This window comes from Rhinoraja longicauda, chromosome 29, assembly GCF_053455715.1.
Source record: "Rhinoraja longicauda isolate Sanriku21f chromosome 29, sRhiLon1.1, whole genome shotgun sequence".
NCBI lineage: Eukaryota > Metazoa > Chordata > Chondrichthyes > Rajiformes > Arhynchobatidae > Rhinoraja > Rhinoraja longicauda.
In genome coordinates, this window is record NC_135981.1 from 8,467,798 (window position 1) to 8,492,693 (window position 24,896).

General features: G+C 38.8%; 1 protein-coding gene across 2 annotated transcripts in view; it reads left to right on the top strand.

The window, feature by feature from the left end:
* The window catches only part of LOC144607623 (ORM1-like protein 3), a 39,464-nt gene that overhangs the window by 8,663 nt on the left and 5,905 nt on the right, over positions 1 to 24,896 (top strand). For both annotated transcript variants that reach the window (XM_078424569.1, XM_078424568.1), the window contains exon 2: positions 20,129 to 20,320. In XM_078424569.1, the coding sequence (XP_078280695.1) occupies positions 20,147 to 20,320 (174 nt within the window). In that variant the 5' untranslated portion in view covers positions 20,129 to 20,146. The remainder of the gene's footprint in view (positions 1 to 20,128; positions 20,321 to 24,896) is intronic.

Genomic DNA, 24,896 nt, shown 5'->3' on the forward strand with positions numbered 1-24,896 from the left:
GTACGTTCTCCCCGTGACCTGCGTGGGTTTTCTCCGATATCTTCGGTTTCCTCCCACACTCCAAAGACGTACAGGTATGTAGGTTAATTGGCTGGGTAAATGTAAAAATTGTCCCTAATGGGTGTAGGATAGTGTTAATGTACGGGGATCACTGGGCGGCACGGACTTGGTGGGCCGAAAAAGCCTGTTTCCGGCTGTATATATATATGATATGATATGATATTGCCAAAGAGAAGTAACTGAACAGCCAATTTACCTTCCCCCCCCCCCCCATTGCCCTCAATCACCTCTCCTGCAATATTACTGATTCAGGGGAGCTGGAGTAGGCTTGCCTTGACCAACTCGCTAACTTACCCTATCTTATCACTGATGAAGGGTCCTGGCCCAGACAGTCGTTTGTCCATTTCCCTCAGCAGATGTTGCCTGACTCATTGAGTTTCTCCAGCATGGTTTTTGGTTAAGATTCCAGCATCTGCAGTTTCTTTCTCATGTATACCTGTTATTCTTTCTGTGAGTGTTTAGCACTCTGCACAAAACTTTACCCAAGAAGAGGAACTGTCTTTGAGAATGCAAAGCAGGCAGGTTAGTAGGGAGACCAGGTCTATCACATCGCATTTTTCTGTTTGTCGTACATTCCAGCCACCCGAGAATGATCAGTATTTCAATAGAGGAATGGAGTTCAAATCCCTTGTCTTGCAGCCCTCCAGTTCTGACAACTGTAAACTGCAATCAGAAGATAAAGAAAGCCAATTTTGTTCTTGCTTCAGTTTGGTTGACTTGCTATTGGGGTCATGTGTAAAATATGCTTCACGCTACCCCTTGGAAATGCTGAAACCTGTTTGTGCCTTTGGAAAAGTATTAACAGATTTTCCAAAACATACTCAAAACTATGTAATTTTGTGTAATTTTAAATGTTCTGTTTAATCATACTTCAGCATAAATGATATATGCCAAGAGTTTTTTTTTGTTCTTTTTCATTCCGTACACTTTTGTCCTCGCATTGAGACTACCAGAGGCAGTTCAAGGACTTTTTTATTGTTATAGAGCAGAGCAAACCACAACAGCTGTACTGCAAGGTTGCTGAGAGTCAGAAAGACAATGTAAGTCAATTAGTAGATGGTGTGAGCCTGGGATTTAAGAGCCTTTGCATTTTTATGATGAAGGACAGAATGAAGGAAGTTTGACTAGGGCGTTTTGAATTCTGGGGAATGTTTTTTTTTGGAAACGATTATTTTCTCTCTCTACCTCCCCCTCCAACCACTCTCCCCCCCCCCCCCCCCCCCCCCCAGAAAATCAGGATTGTGTTTGTGTGGGCAGTTTTGCACTGATAATGAGATTGTGCAGTCAGCAAACTGATGTGTTTGTCTGCTCAAAACATCTCTTCCAATAATGTACTTCCATTTGCTTTGAACTAGATAAAATTTTGGAACATAGAATACCCAGGGGGAAATTAAACTGGAAATAAGAGTATTGACTGTTGGGCATCAGTATCTATGGTGCATTATTCTGCTGCATCTGACCCACAGTGACCTCAGAGTCTGGTTCTTTGATCACTTTTCAGACTTGCAGAATATGTTTTGAGTATTTTTGCAGCAGAATGAAACCTCATGGTGCTGAGAGCCACGATCAGGCTTTCATAATGATGGCATGATTTTTTTCAGTACTGTCCTGGCATGAGCATAGATTTTTGAATAGCAATAAACAAATGATCCTTAGTACCAGCGAATTTGGGATTATGCCTGAATTACACTATTTGTCCTTCTGGTCAATTTTTGTGATGTTTTATTTTAATGCTATATTGCAAACTATTTAGTTTGGGATGTGATTTTGGGACGTGTACACTGCAATTACCCATCATTTTCATCACAGCAGCTTGATGTGGAAAGTGTATGCTGCAGAATATCTGGCAGTTATTGTGCAGTGCTTTATCAAAGTCGACCGAGGCTCTTCATGAAACTAAATTACACTTCTGCTCACCCAGAGGTATTCTCATTCGAAGAAAAATGAATGAATTTATCAGCCTTAATATCACTTTGAAGTAGCACTGAATCTACAGAGATGAGGGTAGTTACAGTACAAGGCAGTCAATAAATTACCTTGTTAATGGAATAAGCACAGTTGAAGGATATCGTTACAGTATTTATATCCATCAGCCACAGTCGGAATTACTAAAATCTAGAATGGGTTTGAGACTTCATGCAACATCTTTCTTTCATGGTATTCCGCTGTTCCTGTGCATGGTCAGCATGGAGACAAGTTCTCCCCCGGTCATAGCTGATATTTACAGAAATATTATCGTACTCATTTCAGAAACTGACTAGAATAACTATGGATATGTTACAGTTGAGAGATTTTTCAAAATATAAGTGGTTTTCATTCCCTCTGACAACTTTTCACTGTCTCAGCTGGATTTTTAAGTTTGTTGAATTCCTCCTGGCATCAATTGAAAGGTCTATTGGTTCTTGAAATTGCCACAGGATGCAAATGGAGATCTTAATTTCTTGGTTGCGTAACCATATCCCGAGATAAGTGAGGAAAAAGCAGAAATTCTATGCATTATTGTATGGAACAAAGGGCAGACTACATGTGTAGGAAGGAACTGCAGATACTGGTTTACACCGAAGATAGACCCAAAATGCTGGAGTAACTCAGTGGGACAGGCACCATCTCTGGATAGAAGGAATGGATGAGTTTCGGGTAGAGACCCTTCTTCAGACCTGAAGTGTCGAAACCCGAAATGTCACTCATTCCTTCTATCCAGAGATGCTGCCTGTCCTGCTGAGTTACACCAGCATTTTGTGTTTAAAGGGCAGGACTACAAATGCTTAAAGGATTCTCTGTCCATGCTTTTGCAGCCTGATCTGCTGAGTACACACATTTTTGTACCAGATTATGACTGTCATATACAGTGTTACTATTTAATGCTTGAGGCCACATGACCACATGAATTTGAAGTTGCAAAACTAAATGAAATATAGAGTTGCAATGTTTGATCATTTTGCACTTGGTAGGGTGAATGATTTAATGGTAAAATGGTATTTGTGGATTCAACAAAGGTTCATAATTTGTTTATTTTTAGTTAAGATAAGTAAAATTACTAAGTATCTGTAAGTACTATTGCCTATATGATGTGTTGAATGCACTATTTTGGTGTCTCAAATTTCCAGTCATTAAAAAGGGTTATGCTTCTTCCCAACAACCATCAGGCTCTTGAACACTGTAAATAATTAAACTATGAACTGCCTTGGTTGCACTATAAGGACTTTGGACTTTTTTTTGCATTAATATTGGAATTTTTCTCATTTATTGATTTTTGTTTTGTTTATTATGTTACCTTTGAGAACTGTGTTTACAGACCTGTAATGCAGCTGAGCTGCTGCAAGAAAGAATTTTGGTGCTCAGTTTCCAGTACATATGACAGTTGAGCATTCTTGACTTTTGCCATCAAAAAGATTCAGAAGTAATGGTTTAAGGTCACAATAAAGGCTTTATTCATACTTAGCTTTTTGAAACTGTACCTTTTGTCATAAAATATGAGAATGACAGCATTTTGCATCCTCATATTTCCTCATACGTATTTGTTAGTATTATTTCACAAAAATCTAAATGTTCTATGTGGAGTAATCTGGAGGATTCTTTTGAGGCTTTAATGAGATTTTCCAATGCTAGACACAAAACATGCAAACAAAAAGGTCTGCTGACATGAATTGTTCAGGTTCAGACAACTGACTAAGATTCAATTGGGCTGCAAGTGCCCATGAATCTTGACTCCAGTATTTGTCTGTTTTTTTCAAATAAACAGTGTTCGGAACAGGAAGCTACACCAGTTAACCAAATTTGGTGCAAATAAATCAATGACTTTTAATAGTCACAGATTGTTAAATGGGTAAATAAAAAATATTTGTAGTAACTAATGTTTTATATATAAGTTATTCAGTCCCACTTATTCGGGTTCACTAACACCTCCTCCGACCTCATCTACTGTACCCCTGTTCCTGGTGTGGACTCCTGTACATGAATTGAAAGGAATAAATTTTACTAGCCAAGTATGTATACATACAAGGAATTTGCCTTGGTGCTTTGCTCGCAAGTAACAACGCGACATACAGTAAACAATATCGGTGAGACCAAGAGCAGGCTCGGCGATCGTTTCACTGCACATCTCTGCTCTGTCTGCCCAAACCTATCTGATCTCCCGGTTAGTCAACACTTTAACTCCCCCTCCCATTTCCACACTGACCTTTCTGTCCTAGGCCTCCTCCATTGTCGGAGTAAGACCTAGCACAAATTGGAGGAACAGCATCTCATATTTTGCTTGGGCCGTTTATACCCCATCGGTATGAACATTGACTTCTTTAACTTCAAGTAGCCCTTGCTTTCCCTCACTCTCCCCTTCCCAGTTCTCCAACTAGTCTTACTGTCTCCGACTACATTTTATCTCTGTACCGCCCAATCCCCTGACATCAGTCTGAAGAAGGGTCCCGACCCAAAACGTCACCCATTCCTTCTCCTCAGAAATGCTGCCTGTCCTGCTGAGTTACTCCAGCATTTTGTATCTATCTTCAATTTAAACCAGCATCTGCAGGTCTTTCCTAGACATTTTGATAATCTAGCTTACTGGATGCAGCAAACATCTCAGGAATGGGTGGACAATGCCATTCTACATGTGATGCAGTTCAACCTTTGCAATACGGCAGAGCCTACATGCAAGACTTTGGAAAGCTAAAGTTGCAAATTGCTTTGTTTCTCATATGTCATGACAAAATATACAGCTTCAAAAACATCTTACACGAATAAAGCCTTTTGATGAAAAACCAATTATTCCCAACCTTTATTAGCATAACTTTTTTTGAAGGCTGAAACTTGACTCTAAAATGGTGCAGTTAACATGTCATAAATATGCAATATTTATGCAAGAACATGGCTGGGAAGAACCAAAGATCTGAGGTCGTTCCCCCTTTGTGCACAGGAAGCAAAGAGTAGAAGTCCTTTTCAGGATGGCAGGCAGTGGCGAGTGGAGTGCCGCAAGGCTCGGTGTTTGGGCCGCAACTGTTTACCATATATATTAATGATTTGGAACATGGAATTAGAAGCAACACTAGCAAGTTTGCGGATGACACAAAGCTGGGTGGCAGTGTAAACTGTGAAGAGGATGTTAGGAGTTTGCAGGGTGACCTGGACAGGTTGAATGAGTGGGCAGATGCATGGCAGATGCAGTATAATATAGATAAGGTTAGGTTATCTATGTGAGGTTATCCACTTTGGCGGCAAAAACAAGGAGGCAGATTATTATCTCAATGGTGTTAGGTTAGGTATGGGGGAGGTGCAGCGAGACCTGGGTGTCCTTGTGCACCAGTCACTGAAAGTTGGCGTGCAGGTACAGCAGGCAGTGAAGAAAGCTAATGGCATGTTGGCCTTCATAACAGGATTTCAGTATATGAGTAAAGAGGTTCTTCTGCAGTTGTATAGGGCCCTGGTAAGACCACATCTGGAGTATTGTGTACAGTTTTTGTCTCCTAATTTGAGGAAGGACATCCTTGTAATTGAGGCAGTGCAGCGTAGGTTCACGAGATTGATCCCTGGGATGGCGGGACTGTCATATGAGGAAAGATTGAAAAGACTAGGCTTGTATTCACTGGAGTTTAGAAGGATGAGAGGGGATCTTATAGAAACATATAAAATTATAAAAGGACTGGACAAGCTAGATGCAGGAAAAATGTTCCCAATGTTGGGTGAGTCCAGAACCAGGGGCCACAGTCTTAGAATAAAGGGGAGGCCATTTAAAACTGAGGTGAGAAGATACTTTTTCACCCAGAGAGTTGTAAATTTGTGCATTTCTCTGCCACAGAGGGCAGTGGAAGCCAAATCACTGGATGGATTTAAGAGAGAGTTAGATAGAACTCTAGGGGCTAGTGGAATCAAGGGATATTGGGAGAAGGCAGGCACGGGTTATTGATTGTGGACGATCAGCCTTGATCACAATGAATGGTGGTGCTGGCTCGACGGGCTGAATGGCCTATCGTGCACCTATTTTCTATGTCTATGTTTCGATGAAACTTCAGAAACATAACTAACAAAATCATTACAACTTGCTGTGCAGAGGAATGTTGCTACTCTCCATGGTGTAAAACAGCTGGATCCCACTGGACCTTTGTCTCTGTCATTAGAAGCTCAACCTTTTGAAGAAAGGGAACAAAACGCCCTATTCATGGTAAAATAGGCATCCATCAAGATATTAAGTACTGGATTGTTTATGTCAGATGCCTCCCAATCTAATAATCAATATCTATTTGTGATGTTTTTTGAATTGTGCAGAATTGTAATATTGCTCTTGGTGCTGCAACTCAGCAGTTACTGTTGTTCATTATAAAAAGCCTACATCATTGAGTCACTAGGAGAGTCTGCTGACAATAGCCTGATTAGTTTAGTTTCTAGATACAGCGCGGAAACAGGCCCTTCGGAGCGCCGACCAGCGATTCCCCGCACGCTAGGACGATCCTACACACACTTGGGACAATGTACATTTATATCAAGCCAATTAACCTACAAACCTGTATGTCTTTGGCGTGTGGGAAGAAACCGGAGCTTCCCACGCAGGTCAAGAGGAGAACGTGCAAACTCCGTACAGACAAGCACCCGTATTCAGGATTGAACCCGGGTCTCTGGCGCTGTAAGGCAAGCCACTCTACTGCTGCGCCACCGTGCTGTCCTGATCTTCACAAAGGTGTGCCAGAGTTTCAGAAATATTGACAAGATGCTTAATTCATATACCAGTGTCTCACCAAGTAATACCAGTAGTTCTTTAATAACACACTTTCGTCAGTGATGAATTACAGAACACTATTTTCATTATAGTCAGACCAAATTAGTTTAATTTTGATCAGGAACTAGAGAACCACTTAAAAGATTCTTTGGAAATTAACACCCCGAAAAAAAGCTGTTGGATTTAAACAGTTTGGGGGAGAAAACCCTGATTCTATATAGCCTCCCCAATAATCCAACATTATTGTCTCTTAAGAACTCAGCTGCCTCTTTGACCAAGGGTATTCATTGAAATTGACCAACAATGACTCTTGTGTAATGATATTCTTTTAAACAATGTAACGTATGGTTTGAAGTATTTTTAGCTTGCTTTAACAAAAATAAACTCATTGCTATTGAAAATAACTTTATTTTTTGAAAATCCTGCAAGAAAAATAACTTTGTTGTTGCAAGTCTGAAACACTCTAGCCCATGATCCCAATTTCCTCATTGACACAATTGTGTTTAGGTTAGAGAAACAGGCCCTGAGGCCCAATGAGCACCAGCGATCCCTGCACATTAACACTACCCTACACACACTAGGGACAATTTTACATTGATAGTCAGCCAATTAGCCTACAAACCTGTATCTCTTTGGAGTGTGCAAGGAAACCGAAGATCTCGGAGAAAACCCACGCAGGTCACAAGCTCCGTACAGACAGCAGGATCGAACCCAGGTCGAAGGCAGCTATCGTTGCGTTCTACAACATGAGGTTTCTTAGGAACACCATTCTATGCCAAATATGATGATGTAATAGTACAAAACTGTCTCTCCTGAATCATTCAAGAGAGGGGGAGCTTCAGCAAGTATTCCTCCTATCCTTAGACGGAATTGTAATACATTTCAGTAAAAATCCAAGAGTTGCAATTTTTTGCTTTTTAGTATTTTTAAACCTTTGAACGTTGAATTGAAACCTTAAAACGATTAGACAATGTGGGTTTGTTCCAGGATGTTGTAAAAATCCACAACAGACTCGGCATTTCTGCTGTGAGAACAAAACCTAGTCTGTTGACTTCTAATTACTCTCTCGGCCTCTGAGCCATCCAATATATATTGTGAAAACCCAAAAGAACAACTATTCCCAGCCACTAATAGCCAGTAGATTCCTTGGTCTCTGTAGTGGCTCCTGTGGTAGAAACTACAGTCAAACCTAGAACATGGCTAAGCTCATCAGGCATCAAAGAAAAATCCTTTGGGATTTTTGTTTGGACAATTGATATGCAAGACCCATGACAATTAATATTTCGTATCCCACCATGATCTATCAAACGACAACATTATTTTGGCCTTGCAGAAGTGCCTTATTATATGTACTGGTACAGAGTGTACATACACAGTGTATAGAGATGCATTTTCCAGCTCATCAGCATTCTGTCAGAGCTTTTGTTATTTTTACCAGCCCTCATCCCTTTTATGTCCCATGACTTGCTGCCAAGGATTGTTGCTATTTGAAGAATCACTAACTCTGCAAGATGGGTTGTTATTCAGCCTCCCTGTCTTATTTCATTCCTTTCTGTGTGCTCTCCTCCCTATCCCCCGTCACAATTGAGTGCATAATCCTAAAATGTATACCATAAACACGATTGTGAGTTTTGTAACCCAGTATATCACTCAATTTTCCTTGCCTTTGGTGAAATGCCTAGCTTTTGCTGACAGCTATGAAATCAAGAGGTTGTGTTCTGTGAAACTACAGATTAAACTCACAGCCATCAGGCTATTAATTTCTAAACAGATTTCCCTTTCTTCATTAAATATAATATTAAATAATATTAAATGATGTGAAATATTAATATTATTGCATATTAAACAATAATATTAAATATACCCACCATCCTCTGAGGAAAAAGTTGCTCCACGGTTTTCTATGTCTTGATTACCTTTCTCTGGGTAAAAGACTCTGTGAATCTACTCTACTGATTCCCCCCCTCATGATCTTATACTCCTCTAAAATCCCCGCTCATCCTCCTACACTCCAGTCCTAGCCTGCCCTGTCTCACCCTATAGCTTAGACCCTCAAGTTCAGGCAACAGCGCCATTTCAGTTATTTTTCATTTTGACCTATTTTGGCATTTTGTTGGAACAATTGAGCAATATTATCAACATTATTGGAAAATCTATGGCTTGAGTAACTCAATTTTGAAATAATATCAACAATGGCTGGGAAATGAGCAGTTTTTAATCAGGCATTGTGATAACATATTAGCCATCCTCATCATAGTGCAGTCTGACCTTATTTATTTTAATATTATTAAGTCAGTATCTGACATATTCTTTCCTTAGTAATTTTAGCCCAACATCTAAATTATGGATATTTCTAAGATAAATATTGGAAAAAGAAATGCAAGTGGTATTCTTTGTTCGATGTAATATTCCAGGGTCTATTCCTAACCTGCCAGGTGAGATAATTAGGTCTCAACTGTTGCTTTCTATCCTCCGGGTGCACTAGGGAAAATCCAGAACAACCCTGTATTCTTGAACTCTATCCAATCTAACTCGTGTACAGAAGTGTATATTCAATCAGGCCAGAAATGGGCCAGGTGCTGTCAAATATCTTGCCAACTGTCTAGATTCATAAAGAAACATTAGGAAGGGGGGCAAGATACTGGAATGTACACAGAAAATCATGCTTCTATACAAGTCACTACTTTCAGGAGGGAAGGCTTGCGAAAACAGAAATGGAGTTGACTTTCCACCTATTTGCAGAATGTCCTTTTGTACAGTTTTGTTGATTTAAAGTTTGATTGCTTTTTAAGTGAGTATTCTGATGTGCCAACTCTTGTGTCAGCCATAAGGAATGCTTAATGCCAAGTTGTGTTAACTTACAGACTCACAATAAAATGATTTGTGTTGTTACTCTAGGACGTTATGTTCTTGCTGAAACAAAATTACATACTGTTTGCTAATTGTTTCTTCAGGCAAATTGTGTACATTTGCCTTCAGTAGGTCAATTTGAAAGCCGATCCATCCTGAACATAATTTTGAAGCTATATATTTTGAGAAAACATTCTTTAATCAACCTTTTTGTTTGGTTTTGGAGGCCACTCTGTTCTGGCCTATCATTATGTAATTAGTATACAAGGCATAAGGTGTTTGCTGTATGGGAAAACTCTCATGCAAGGAACGAATAACATAAAGATTTGTATCCTAACTTCTTAAAATACATACCTGTTTACTGCTCACGGAAGGAGAAATCGTGATATGTAACCCCATTCATCTCCATAGTGCTTTTACACCGTTGTAGAATTTCACACCAGAGAAAGCAATCGGTCTGTGTATTTGTGCGGTCTATTTAATCACATTTGTCTATTCTTTCCTTATAACCCTGCAACTACTTTCTCTTTCCCTTCAAGTATTTACTGTTTATCCAGTCCCATTTTCTTGATTGATAGAGGTTGGAATGCTTGCTGTCTCTCTGAAGAATTTCCTGATCCTTGACTCTTCAGTGTACCTGTTCAGTTAGTGTTGTCATGCAGAATTACTTAGCAGCAATTGCTTTTACAAATTTGAATAAGTCTGAAGAAGGGTGTCGGCCCAAAACGTCACCAACCCATGTTCTCCAGAGATGCTGCCTGATCGCTGAGTTACTCCAGCACTTTGTGTCCATTTGTGCAAACCAACATCTGAAGTACCTTGTTTCTACAAATTAAGGGTGTCCAGAAGACGCCCAAATCACTAAGACCCAGCTTTGTGCAATTGAACTGCCAAGGATACTGAGGTACAGTGAAGGTAACGTTAACATTTTGCTGCTGAAGCAAAGTGCTCATTGTTAAAATCAATACTTAGTTGAAAGGATCTCCCATGATTTATATATATTATATATGATCAGAAAATCCTGATCACTTGAAAGACTGGGTGTGGAAAATGAGTTTAAAAAGTGCATTGTCTTTTTCTGGATGCAAGCTTGTTTAAAAAAAATAAAAAATTTGATGTCTGCATTGAGCACTTCAAGAAAAGAATGTATATAATTTAATTATGTAAGAAGGAACTGGAGATGCTGGTTTAAACTGAAGACAGACACAAAAAGCTGGAGTACTGTGTGACGTTTCAGGTCTAGTCTCAAGAAGGGTCTCGACCTGAAACGTCACTCATTCCTTCTCTCCAGAGATGCTGCCTGTCCTGCTGAGTTACTCCAGCTTTTTGTGTCTATCTTCTATATAATATAACCTGCTGTGAAATGCCTTGGGACTTTGTGCCATGCAAAAGTCAGCTGTCTATCTCACAGTAATTTGTAGTGCTCATAGTTTATAGGTGTATTCCCTACCGTACATTCTACACAAATCGTTTTTATTAGTAAAGGTTTCTCACAGTTTCATTTTCTTTCTTAAATCTCTGGCACCAATTGGTAATGCCCACCACTGCAGAAACTAGTACAAGTAAGTTGCCCCACAGGACAGAAGCAGTCTGAAGAAGGGTCTCAACCCGAAACATCACCCATTCCTTCTCTCCAAAGATGCTGCTTGTCCCATTGAATTACTCCAGCTTTTTGTGTCTCTCTTCGGTTTAAACCAGCATTTGCAGTTTCTTCCCAGACAGGACAGAAGGAGAAATAATTTTCCTCTGAGGAATAATATGTTAAGCATTTTTGAGAACTGAAAATATCTGGCTATGTTTGAAATGTGTGGAGAATTCTGGTCCGGTGTTCTTTATTTTTTTTTTTTTTTGGTTGTCGTTCAGCAAAGGGCCAAATATAGAAAAATCAAGAATAGAACAGAATGTTCTGGATGTCTGTACATTTGATTGCAGTAGTTTGCAGTACGTCAGTGTGCCAAGCATGTAATACATTTGAATTAGAGGGAGAGTTTATGTTGCATATATGGGGCATTGTTACCCACGGAATATTGTATTCAATCGCTGAACATGGGTAAGAAGTTAATGTTCATACTGTATGACACATAGAAAAATAGGTGCAGGAGTAGGCCATTCGGTCCTTTGAGCCAACACCGCCATTCAATATGTTCATGGCTGCTCAACTAAAGTCAGTCCCCCGTTCCTGCTTTTCTCCATATCCCTTGATTCCTTTAGCCCTTGTTGGCTCATACTGTATGTAATTAATCTTAAGGTTAATGTTGAATAAAATAAATACAATCGAAGTATATTTGCTTTGCAGTGGTTCTTTATCTTTGCATTATAATTAAAAAGTGACTAAGCTAATTGGCATTGATTTATTATTGTCATGTGTACTGAGGTACAGTGAAATACGTTTAGTTCAGGTGCAGTGGATATTTTGTATAGGAAAGAACCGCAGATGCTGGTTTAAATCGAAGGTAGACACAAAATGCTGTAGTAACTCACCAGGACAGGCAGCATCTCAGGAGATATGGAATGGGTGATGTTTCGGGTCGAGACCCTTCTTCGGACTGATGTCAGGGGAGTGGGCGGGACCGAGATAGAATGGAGTCAGAGTGAGGCAAAGCACAAATTGGAGGAACAGCATCTCATATTTTGCTTGGGTAGCTTACACCCCAGCGGTATGAACATTGACTTCTCTAACTTCAAATAGCCCCTGCTTTCCCTCTCTCTCCATCCCCTCCTCCTTCCCAGTTCTCCCACCAGTCTTACTGTCTCCGACTGCATTCTATCTCTGTCCCGCCCACTCCCCTGACATCAGTCTGAAGAAGGGTCTCGACCCGAAATGTCACCCATTCAGATGCTGCCTGTCCCGCTGAGTTACTCCAGCATTTTGTGTCCACAGTGAATATTTTGATGGATAGTGAGATTTAAACGCTTTCACAGAAAATGGTGGGTGGAAGAGATAGACGGAAGAATTATAGAATTGTGTGTAAACTAATGCATTGCTGCATGAGGGTACAACTCTGCATAATGATCTGGTGCATCAGAATTCCAAGCTTGTGTTATTCCTGGTGCAGAATCAATAAAGCTGCTCCTGTCTATTCAGGAAGCTGATAAATACTCTGCAGTTCCAATTTCTGGTTGATGCAACACAAAATTATGCTGTTGTACAGGACTGTGCATTTTCATCTGATTGAGCTTGTGTAGACTTATTGTCGTCAAGAATTTGGGATTTCCAAACCAAGAACTGCTTGCAAAACAGCCGGGTTTGGGGTTACCAAGGTAGTGCAGAAGTAAGAGTTGATTGTGAACTTGTGTTTTGGAAGAATGATTCGTATGTATGAAATATCTGATGGTTACTGAAGTGTTGTCTGGACCTTGTGTTATTACGCATCGTTTTAAGCAAATAAGACTGCTTTACTTGGATTTTCAAAGTTTGTATTTTGTTAAATTTCGAATTCTGTGCTACCTTTTGATGCACGGATTATTCCATAGAAACTTCCCTTGAGATTAGTTAGAGCCATAAGTGGTTTTTGATTCCAGAAACAGAAGCTGTATTGTTCTCCCATTTTAATTCACAAGTCAGACACATTTGTCAGAGGAGCTGTATGAAAGAAATGGTATGGTGTGAAATTCACATATTTGTGTTCAATTGAGCTGTGGGAAATAAAGAACGGTACATTGAGCTTGATCATTCAGGTCAGGACCCTTTCACTGTTTTAAAATTGTTGATTCTGATGTTGTGCTGTCTTGCTTGTTTAAAAAAGCAATGATCAAAACAGCAATCTAATTTTTAAATTGAGGCAGTAAAATGAATGCTGCTTCATATAACTTTCTCCAAAAACATTTATTTTATTGTGACTTATTGGTAGAAATTAATTCCTAATTTTGGAAATGTTATTTCTTTGGAATAAAAATCTTAAGAGGAAATATTCTTGCAAGCCATGCTTTTGAGGACCAATAATATTTTTGAGAAAGCTTTTTCATGGCTTCATCAATTGTATCCACTTTTATTCTGAACATAAGTATTTAAACATATATATTTCAATTTGAAGTGTATGCCCATCGAATTATCTGCTTACATTTGAGTTGAATGGATTGTAACATTGAATATACTTGTACATAGAATATTTAAAAAAACTAACATGCAATCACATGGTGCTCCTTGTGACCCCAGAACCCTAAGTATTTTACTGCTGATAATCTAAATTTGAAATATATGCATAAGCATATATTACCTATTAGATTTTCTTTGAATTCAATGCTTTTTATCTATACATTTTTCTTAAACTTCTGTGGTGAAAGCTGGAAGCCTGTGATTAATTAGAACTATGCCAAGATTAATGGGATAGCGTTTTTCCCTATCCCTGTTGCTACATGGCTTTTCATGTAGAATCCAAATCCATGCCATGAAATTTGCTGACTCAATACAAGTTTCTGGTTTGCAGTCAGAGTGCTGGATGTGGAGGGTGGAATGGGGAGTGATTATCAGACGTGGTTGTGATTAATTTGTTCCTCTTTGAACTTTTGATGAGTTGATAGAAGCTTTGACCTTTTGTGCTAAATAGTTCACACTTTTTTAATTTAACTTGCATTTTTAGATTTTACTAACTCCCTTTTATGAAATTTTATGTTCCTCCTCATCAACCATGGTTAAATGTATTTATTCTCAATATTAATACTGATCTCCATTTTGGAGAAAGGTGCCAAGTAGTCAGCAGAAACTTGTAGGAAATTAAATGAAAGGGTACGTGGGCTGGTGCATGTTTTTGTGTGCCTCTTAGCAACCAGTCCATTCAAAAGGAGGCCAACCTCGTTCCACAGTGGAGATGCTGGATATGGTCCAGTGAAGTGAAAATCCAATTACCAAAACTGCTTTTCCATAAAGATTTATGGACTCAATGAAACGCGCAATATTGAGAAAGCATTAGAGAACTCTATATTCAAATATTTAACTCAATGCACTATTAAATCTTTCTTTTGCATGTAAAGTAGTGAGTGAAATTCAATAACTAAAATGACTCGCAAAAGAGTAACTTAACACAGAAGGAGAGGAGACACCATTTTTGAAAAATATCATGCACATCCTTTTTATAACACATTGACAAGCTGGGCAATTAATCTTAGATCTAAGTTACTACTGAAAATAGAATATAATTATATTTTGAAGTAAATTTTTGCACATGAATGTTCAATTATATAATTTTAATCAAGACGTGCAAATAGAAAATAAAGGAATCAATTCCATGTTATTTTTAAATTGAACAAACATATTATTGGAAGTAAGTCATGGAATCAGTCATACCATGACTCATACAAGGTTCAAGGTTTGTTTATTGTCACATGTACCAATTAAGGTACTGTGAAATTCAGATTGCCAGACAGTCATACCAATAAAGAGCAACAAAACACCCAAATACATTTTTAACATGAACATCCACCACAGCGACTCCCACATTCCTCACTGTGATGGAAGGCAAAAAAAGTTCAATCTTCTTCCCTTCTTTGTTGTTCCGCGGTCGGGGCACTCGAACCTTCCGTTGTCGGGGCGATCTTGGCTCCCGCAACCTGCGGTCGAGCCTTCTGCATTGGGGGGGATCTCAGCTCCCCCGCCCGCACCAGGCGATCGGACTCCCGAGTCGGGGCTGGTCGAACCTCCTGCGATTTGGAGCTTCCTGACATCAGTCTCTACCCGAGACTGCGAGTTCCTCGATGTTGAAATCCGCAAGCCACGGTTGGAGCGTCGATCCCAGGCAAGGGATCACAGGCTCCGATGATAAATCCTCGGCCCCCGCGGTGGGGCTCAAAGTCAGTCTCGAGCAAGGCCGCCAGCTCCATGTTAGGCCGCAGAGATACGATCCAGAAAAAAATCTCAGGCAAGGTAAGAGATTGAAAAAAAGTTTCCCCCTACCCCATCGTCCACATAAAACAAACCAGAGAACATTAAAACATACTCTTAACATGTACTTAAAATAACAAAACAGAAGAAAGGACAGACAGACTGTTGGCGAGGCAGCCATTGCCGGCGCAGAAGGAAACAGGCCCTTTGGCTCAACTCGGCCATGCCAACCAAGATGCACATATAAGCTAGACCCATTAGCCCATATCCCTCTAACCCTTTCCTATCCATGTACTTGTCCAAATGTCTTTTAAATGCTGTTATAATATCTGCCCCAATATCCTCTGGCAACTTGTTCCCTATACCCACCAACGTCTGTGTGAAAAAGCTGCACCTCCGGTTCCCATTAAATCTTTCCCCTCACACCTTAAGCCTATGTCCTCTGTTTATTGATTCCCCTACTCTGAGAAACAGACTGGGCGTTCACAACATCTATTCCCTTCATGATTTTAAACACCTCTACAAGATCATCTCTCATCTCTGTTTTAGCTCAAATCTGAATGTGCCAATGAAATTAAAGCATCATGACTGATACTTTTCACCAAAGCTGTCAATTTTGTTACTTTGGTTAATCTTGTTCAAGTTAGAATTAAGTAGTCCCTTCTCTTTAGGAAAATTAATTCTAATAGCTTATGAATTCTGGTATCTTTGGGTTGAGTGTATGTAGCTTTCTTTAATATTGAGCCTCTTGGCATCAGTAGCATGTCAGCTGCTAAACAGCAATTACTTGACTATTTCTGCAAATAGTGTTTTGAATTGTAGGAATCAAAAAATCAAATTATTGTTGATGTTGGAAGGACATGGAATTGAACTGGTTCTCTCTCCACAATTTTTGCCAGCCTTGTAAATTTCCTGCATTTTCTGGTTTTATTTCTGTTATATAAAGTTTTATAGGAAAGTACTTTTATATAAATATTTTTAAGAATAGCCATCAGTCCACAGGGTAGAAGCATGGGAGTGACTATAAGTGCAGTTTTGTTCTCCTTAATCTGTCAAAAGTTACTGGATCTTTGGATTCAATCAAAGTAATGGAATCAATCGTACAATTGCTGCATTTTCGAATGGATAAGAGCCCAGACAAGAATAACTCATTGCTTGGTCTGAATACCCTGTGTTTATAAAAGAAACATCTCAATAGTACCAGAATACTGTTTACATAATTGTGCACAGTTGAAATCCAGTGAAGAAGGTGCCTACATTTAAATGACCTAATTTACAATTTCAGCTGCTTCTGGGGTTTGCGTATGTGCTAATGTTGAGTATTTCTCAGTGCTAGGTTGAAACCATGAAGGCATCTTGTCTTGCTGACTGCAGGAAAAAGGTGGAAGCTAGGACTTAAGAATCTGCAGAATTCGATGCGTTCATTAATTCCATGAAAGGAAAGGAGCTAATGTGGAAAAATTCGCTTAATTACCTTTATTCACATTTGAATACAATAAACATGGTGTGCCCAGTTGTCTATTTGTCCCCCATCTGCTGTAGACTGCGCCTGTCATGGATGGCCAGCTGAATGTGCATCATAAGAATATGTAGGAAATGAAGACCCTGAAATGGGGCATGTGAAAATGCATAATATTTACTAGTGCTGATAGTTCAGAGATCTGAAAATCCAATTAATTGCACTGCCCCTCGGCTATTGAATGAATGCCTCTATTTGTCGTTGAAAGTACTGCATACATCAAAATTATTATTGCCACTCCATTGGTGCATAATATACTAACATAAAAGCACAGGACACAATTTAAAAACAATATTATTTAACTAGGGCTTAAGATAAATAAATAATCAATATTGCAATATATCAATAAACAATGGTGATAGTAAGGTAAAATGCGAGCAGTATTGGGGAGCAGTGAGAAAATAGGAAAGGTTTCTTTTCTTTGGTCACTAGCCAGTACCTCCTGGCAGTGCATATGGATGTAACTGAGTTAGTGTATGGTCAAACAGAATATAGATGTTCTGTTAAGCAGCCAACAGCATTACTTTGCATGTATAAAATGGATTTAAAAAATTTGAGTAATTCCCATTCTTTGTAAAGTGTATAGTTCCTTTCTTCCACTTTTGTCATTATTTTTGCTTTTGAGAGCTAGCGATTGTAAATTAATTTCTTAATATTTCCTGTCTTTTACAATTCGGCACAAGTTTTCTATAATGAATCATGATCAACGATTGAATGAGAATATTATGGGTTATTTTTGAGGGCTCTGGATAAATATGAAATGAGTTTTTTAATCATTGATCATATGATGTTCTGAATAATTGGCAACAGTAAATGTCACAAAACTGTTAAAACTACAGTACTTGGCAAAAACAAACTATGTTGTTGCTTTTACCTTGGTGATGGTTGGCAAGTACACTGAAATACAGAGGTATAAAAAGTCTTTATGTAAAATGTTGTGGTTTTAATTTAATGCATAGAAATCAATGTTTTCAATTATTTATAGTTCAGGGTGTTGGCAACATTTTTGTGTTTTTAGCAGTAAAAGTGTGATAGCTGTCCTTTTTTAATTAATGTTGTAGTCCTTCTACTTGAGCAGCCTCCTCAATAAGATAAAAGCTTTTGCTTTCGATTTTTCCGCAGATTGTTGTCATTATCATATTTTTATAAAGGTAAAAATTGTAATGGTGAGTTGACTGATTTATTGGGAATGCTGCATCTGAATGGTTTACAAGGGGAAAATAGACGAAATTTTCCAGACTAGGGCTTGCTGGTTGCATTATTCTGCCAGTTACATGAGAATTTCACCTACAAAATGACTATACATCACACACTAGTATTCTAAGCACAAACCATTAATTGTCAAACCATCTGTCTTCACCGTACCCTTTTCAATAGCAATGTTCTTCACGGCAATTCTTCAAGGCTAAACAATATTTGTATAAAATGGAATATAAATAAATCAAAAGATTGACTGTATTTGACACTTCATGAATGCCAAACCTTATTTGTAAATGTGGTAGATAAACTAAAAATGGCGTTTCACATTTATTTTGCATAATACTTTATTCACTGTAATCTTTATTTCAGTCCCAGATCATACCTACTGAGGATTTAAAAATCATAGGGATGTGATGATTTAAAAATCATAAGGATGTAAACAGCTTGATTATTTTTAACAAAGATCTTCATCCAAAAATCATCAAAATTCAAGTACACAGTGCAAAGGGAACAAATACAATCGGAGTCTTTAAATATAAGTCGTTCATCAAGTAGCACGAAAGTCATAAACGACCTTCTGAAACCCCAGAGGGATAGCTTGTAACCCAACGGTATGAACATTCTCCAATTTTAGGTTACTAACCAAAACCACTTTCCCTTTTACTTCATCCTCCGCCCCCCCCCCCCATTTATTACCCCTCCCTTCCTTCCTCTGGCTTCACAATTGGCAACTCTTCTATCCTTGTGTCACATCCCTCTTCTCTTTCATCTTTCTATCCCCCCACCACAGTCAGCCTGAAGAAGGGTCCTGACCCGAAATGTCACCTATCCTTATTCTCAAGGGATGCTGCCTGACCCGCTGAGTTACTCCAGCACTTAGTGTCTTAAAAAAAATATTGTGATTGTGAGTGTAGCCTTTTATCTGTTGGATGCGGCCAGTGTTTATTGATCTTCCAAATAACTGGAGGTGGTAGTGGTGATCTGCCTTGAATTGTTGCAGTGCAGTGCTTCTGATGGTGGAGCTCACAGTGCTTCTGATGGAGGAGCTCACAGTGCTTCTGATGGAGGAGCTTACAGTGCTATGGGGAGGGATTTCCAACAAATAAGACCCAGTGACAATGATTTAGACTAAGCAATGTTGAAATAATGGCAATATATATCCTAGTCGTGATGACAGGTGATTTGTAAGGAAACCTGCAGCTCCTCAATCTTGTGGGTAGAGGTCCTGTGTTAGAAAGGAGTTGTTGGAATAGCCTGGTAAGTGCATTTTGTAGATGATATGCATTACGGCCATGATGAAAAGCGTGAATGTTTTAGTGATGGATTGATGCAAATCAAGTGGGATGCTTCTCGTAGGTGATGTCAAGTTTCTTGTTTGTTATCAGATCTGTCTCCATCCAGGCATGTGGAGAGTATTCCTCTACATTCTTGACGGGCCTTGCAGATGGTTGAAAGACATGTGGGCAGTCAGGCGGTGATCCAGTCATTGTAGGATAGCCAGCCTCTTACCTGCAGTTGCTGATGCAGTATTTATGAGTGGATCCAGTTATGTTTCTGGTCAGTAGTCACCCCACAGCAGTCCTCTCCCCGTTATTGATGGACAAATGAGTTACCTGCAAAATTAAAACATCTAAAATATTAAGTATGAAGAAGGGACCCGACCAGTCGCCTATCCACCTCCTTCACAGATGCTGCCTAACACGCTGAGTTACTCCATCAGTTGGTGCTTTGCTCAAGATTCCAGCACTTGCAGTCCCTTGTGTCTCCACCTAGAATATTTTTTTTTTAAAGAACTGCTGCATGGGTGAAAATTGGATTTTCCCTTGACTATTGTTTTCTTGGTAGGGAGGAGTGGGGGATTGGGAAGTTGGTTAATGTCGTCTTATTTCTTTATTTGGACTGATTTTGTTACATCTTGAATAACGTTTTTTTTTAAATTTTGAGAACTGCTAATTCTATATATTTTTTTTCCTTGCAGGTTGCAACAAAGCAAACCATGAACGTGGGTACTGCTCACAGTGAGGTGAATCCAAATACCCGGGTTATGAACAGCCGTGGAATCTGGCTGTCATATATCCTGGGCATTGGGCTACTTCATATCATTCTCTTGAGTATCCCATTCTTCAGCGTGCCAGTGGTATGGACACTCACCAATATTATTCACAATATGGTAAGGTCATCAGAAATGTAGAATGTTTTTCAGACTTTGATAAATGCTCTGCTTTCAACCATCAAATAGTCACCAAAGCTTTGGCTTTTGGGTTGAGGTGGGGTGTAATCTGTGTGCAGTGATTATTACTTTAATTTTGATTTTGTTTATATTTGTGGCATTTCTACCCATGCCTGACTGTTCTTTGCAAGTTGCCATCAACCTGCATTTTTTAAATGTTATTACTGTTAGAGCGTTGAACTTCCGTCATAGATTTCAAGATAGTCACGGAAGTAAAATGCTTTAAATGCAGTCAGGACCTGCAGAATGTTCCCCATGAAAATATTTTGTTTCTTGATTTTTATATTTAAAGAAAATCTCTATTCTCATACCACTGATTCCAAACACCATCTTCAACAATTAATGTCTAGACACGTTTTTCCACTGAAATACGTTAACTCTTTTTAAAGAATATTTCACATTTCTCAAACGAAGAAACCCATAATTTTTAAATACAGAGCTATGAAATGTTAGAATGCAGGTTAGTGCATGTTTCAATCAGTAATGATTGCACAATTTTTTTTTTAAATGGTTGGCTGTGATTTCTTGTACTCCAGCCATTTTGATCCTCTAAAGTCTCTCAGATGGAAATTTATTTCTAAACATTGCCGGATGTGTCTCATCATAACAGTGACCTAATCCCACTTCCCTGGTAGGTGTCTGAAAGCCAGGGGGAAGATTCTGTTCTAAAATCTGGAAGCCTGGGCTTTCGAGTTCCTGTACCTTCTTTCGGAAGGTAGAAAAGGGAATGGCCAGCGTTGCAGGCAGACTTGATGATACTTCCAGCCTCCTTGATGCAACGCACCGTCATGATGGATGGATGGAACAAAGTGACAAGCCCTGTGGATTGGGGACTGTTCTAATTAAATGATAATATAATTGTAAATCCCCAGCCCCAGTTTACACCATGCCTGCCATTCTATATTTGTTCAACTCTGAGAAGGATAAACTGTACCTGAATCACTCTTAAGTATGTTTTGGGAGGACTCAATATCTATTTCAAGGTTACCACAAATATTCTAGACACAATGCTGGTAATCAATTAAACCTCTAATAAATGTGCATTTTTGATGGTATTGCACCCTTTAATAGCATCAAAGAGAAACAGCAAATTATTTTAGTTTCCATTGACCCACACCAACAGCTTGCTAAATGCTGTCATCATTTTCTTTCCCTCGTTTGGTCGAGATTTTGTGACCCGTGTCGTTTCCTTGCTCTCCCCTTTATCTTTTCTATTGTGATATTCTTTATTCATAATGTTCCCAGATTTGGAAACGGTTTGGAGAAGAGAAAGGAATATTTTAGTTTGCCAAGCACTTGCACGATTGCTGCAATTTACGTATAGGTTTACAAATCAGTTCATAAATTTGTATGCAAGCTTGCAGTCGTCTCTTCATTTCTATGTAAATTACAGTGATCTTGTCAAACAAGCACTTGACAATGCAAAATTATTCATCTCTCTTTCCAAAACACTACCTCTTTCTGGGAATGCCAGTCTTCCACTCTTGAATATGTGCAATTTCATACGTTACATTTAAACAATTAACTATTCGGACAATCAAACAAACCATTGTTTAATATTTGTGATCATCTTTGTTGGTTCACGTGACTGTGAACAGACATTGTTTGATTGTGTGTGTTATTGCTTATTTTTATTGCTCTTATTGTTGGACTGTGGGTAATCTTTCATTTCATTGCACATTTATGTGTATGTGACAAATAAACTTGACTTGACTTGGATGAAAGAATAGTGTTTCACATTCATTGGCACTAAGTTGTGTGGCAGGCACAATAGCAAATGGAACCCGTAGCAAAAAGTTAAATCAAATGGATAGAAATCAGTGGAAGAATGAAGAGACTTGTGGTCTGTGAACAACAATTGGTAAAAATTTAAAAGGCTGATGGAATGTTATCTTTTATCTTGGGCAGATTGGAACGCAATACGTATGTCGCAGTTCTATAAGCTTGTTAGATCTCGGTTCAAACACTGCAACATTTCAGGAAGAATCTGGCCTTGGAAGAGATACAGTGCGGACTCCTAGAACAAAACTGGGATGAGTTTAATTAGGACAGATCTTTTTTCCCTTGAGCAGATGTGATTGAGTAATATAAATTGATGTGTTTAAGGTGATTAAAACTTTGATAGAGAAAAATATAAACTCTTTCCTATGGATGGGAGTCCAGAATAAGAGTGCATTAGCTTACCTTAGAATAAGGGAGAAGCCACGCATAATGATTTCAGGACGCATTTCTTCGACAAAATGTCTTGGCAACATGAAAGGCCTACTTCTCTCCAAAGTAGCTGAGGTAATTTTGCATACGTTTTGTAACTAGCTGAGCTAATCATTAACCATTTTATGACTGTGGCCTTCATATAATTTAGCTTGCTTCTCACTATTTATTCCCCACTTCTCCCATCCACACCCCCCCCCCCCCTCTCCTTTCATATACACGCCCAATTTAAATAAGCAAGTGAGTACCAGCAATAAAATGATCCAACTTCATTATTTAAGTTATTTAAGTCAAGTCAAGTCAAGTCAATTTTATTTGTATAGCACATTTAAAAACAACCCACGTTGACCAAAGTGCTGCACATCTGATTATGTCAGTTTAATCCGGGCTGTTACCAAAGTAGAATTATCTCTCTAAATATTTTCTGCTTCTGTCTGCTTCTTTCTGGTCAGTTGTTAATCTATTATCTAGTCTCAGCTCTATAAATTCTCTGGTGGCAGTAATCTGAAATGTCATATTTTGTGTATTTGTAGCTTACTGGTTTTGATATACTTCTAAGATTTCATTTTATCTTTGGTTTATGCACGATGTCTTTTAAAAGCAGTGCTTGTGCCTACTCATCAATTAAACTTGTAAACAGGGCCGGTACATAACGTGTTTCTCCACATTCAATTGTACAGTGTTCACATTAACCCAAGGATATTGCACCCTTTTGGGCATTGTGATATTGACCATGTCTGTCTCTTGCTGCTAAATATCTTGAACTGCTGTACAAAGTTTTTTCCTATCACATTAAGAGCTTTTTAAAAAATCTGTTCTGCAATTGAAAACTGTTCCTCTTGCTGTCAATTTTTAATGATCAAGTTTATTGTTACCTTCAGTTTTTGTGTTGGTTGCCAGCATTTGCTCATGTTTAGAGCCCTGGTTACAGAAGAAAATATCCATGACTAGACCATCTGGAATGTAAAATAATCCCAGTACTCGAAGACCATGATTGGCTCTAAAGTGGGAAGTTAGTCTTCATAGTCTGATTGTAGAACTCCTGATCGTCCATCCTCGTGGGTATTACAGATTAACTAAATGCTGTTAATAGTACTCTCCCTTGGCCCTTCATTCCAAATCATGTGTTTTTTTCTCCTACACCCAGTACAGAGAAACAACTGTGGCAACTAGATAATGTTAGCTGAAAGCATGTGATTGAAAGTTGTTGGAACAACCTGTTCACACAGTGAAATCTGTTAGTCTCTCAGTCAGCAAGACCTCTGGCATTTATTCAGGTTCTCAGCAGAAATGTTCAACGTGGCTGAATCCTGGTCCTCGAGTGAGTAAACATGTATTGGGCATCTTTGCTTACTCCGGGCAATTAGGTACCTGGTACGCAGACTAAATGTTATTGGGTATTTTCTAGCCTTATTTGGAAATACCTGCCAGCGGCTCCTAATGGCATGAATATTACAGTAGCAGTAGTTCCACAAACTTGCCTTGTACATGCCCCAATCCCGGCTGAACTTTATATTTTATCCCCTTTAATGCCTCGAGTCTTAATTTAATTTTTTTTATTTAACATTGTTGAATATTTCTTAGAGGGAAGAAGTTGTCTAGGTTGATTGGGGAGGATATGCATGTTGCTTTCCTCATTATTAGGAAACCCATATTGCAGTAAATATTAGGAAAAAAAACTGCAGATGCTGGTTTAAAAAAAGAGATGCTGCCTGACCCGCTGAGTTACTCCAGCATTTTGTGTCTATCATGAAAATTAAATTCACCATTGCTGATTTATTCCATATACTGTTCTGATAACTTTACATGCCTTAAAGGGTACGCTTTTTTACAGATTGTGTATCTCTGGCACTTTGCAGATACAACTGAGTTGTGGGTAACTTGCCAAACTAGTATCCAGAGGCCTGGGATTTTGATCCAGTGGAATAAGTTAACATCCCTCCATTTCACATGAGGAATTTAGATATATTTAAAAACCAAGGCGATATTAGTGATAGTGACTGTGATCCTATGTGTCGTTTAGATTATGTAAGAACAATGATCTCGAGTTCTAACTTGTTGTCATTGAGCACCACAAAGAATGCCTATGTAGTTTTTGCATTGTGTGCACAATTTTTCTGCCAAATAATTATATTATGAGGTACTTTGCAGTTCCTTCTAAAACATTGCTCACTAGCCTATGATGCAAGTCTGTTAGCATATGAAGCAGTAAATACAGGAGGGTGTCGGTGTACAGAGGTTTGCAGAAGGATGAAATGGTGGGTGCGAGGCCGGGGATGACCACATGTCATTAGGAAAATGCCAT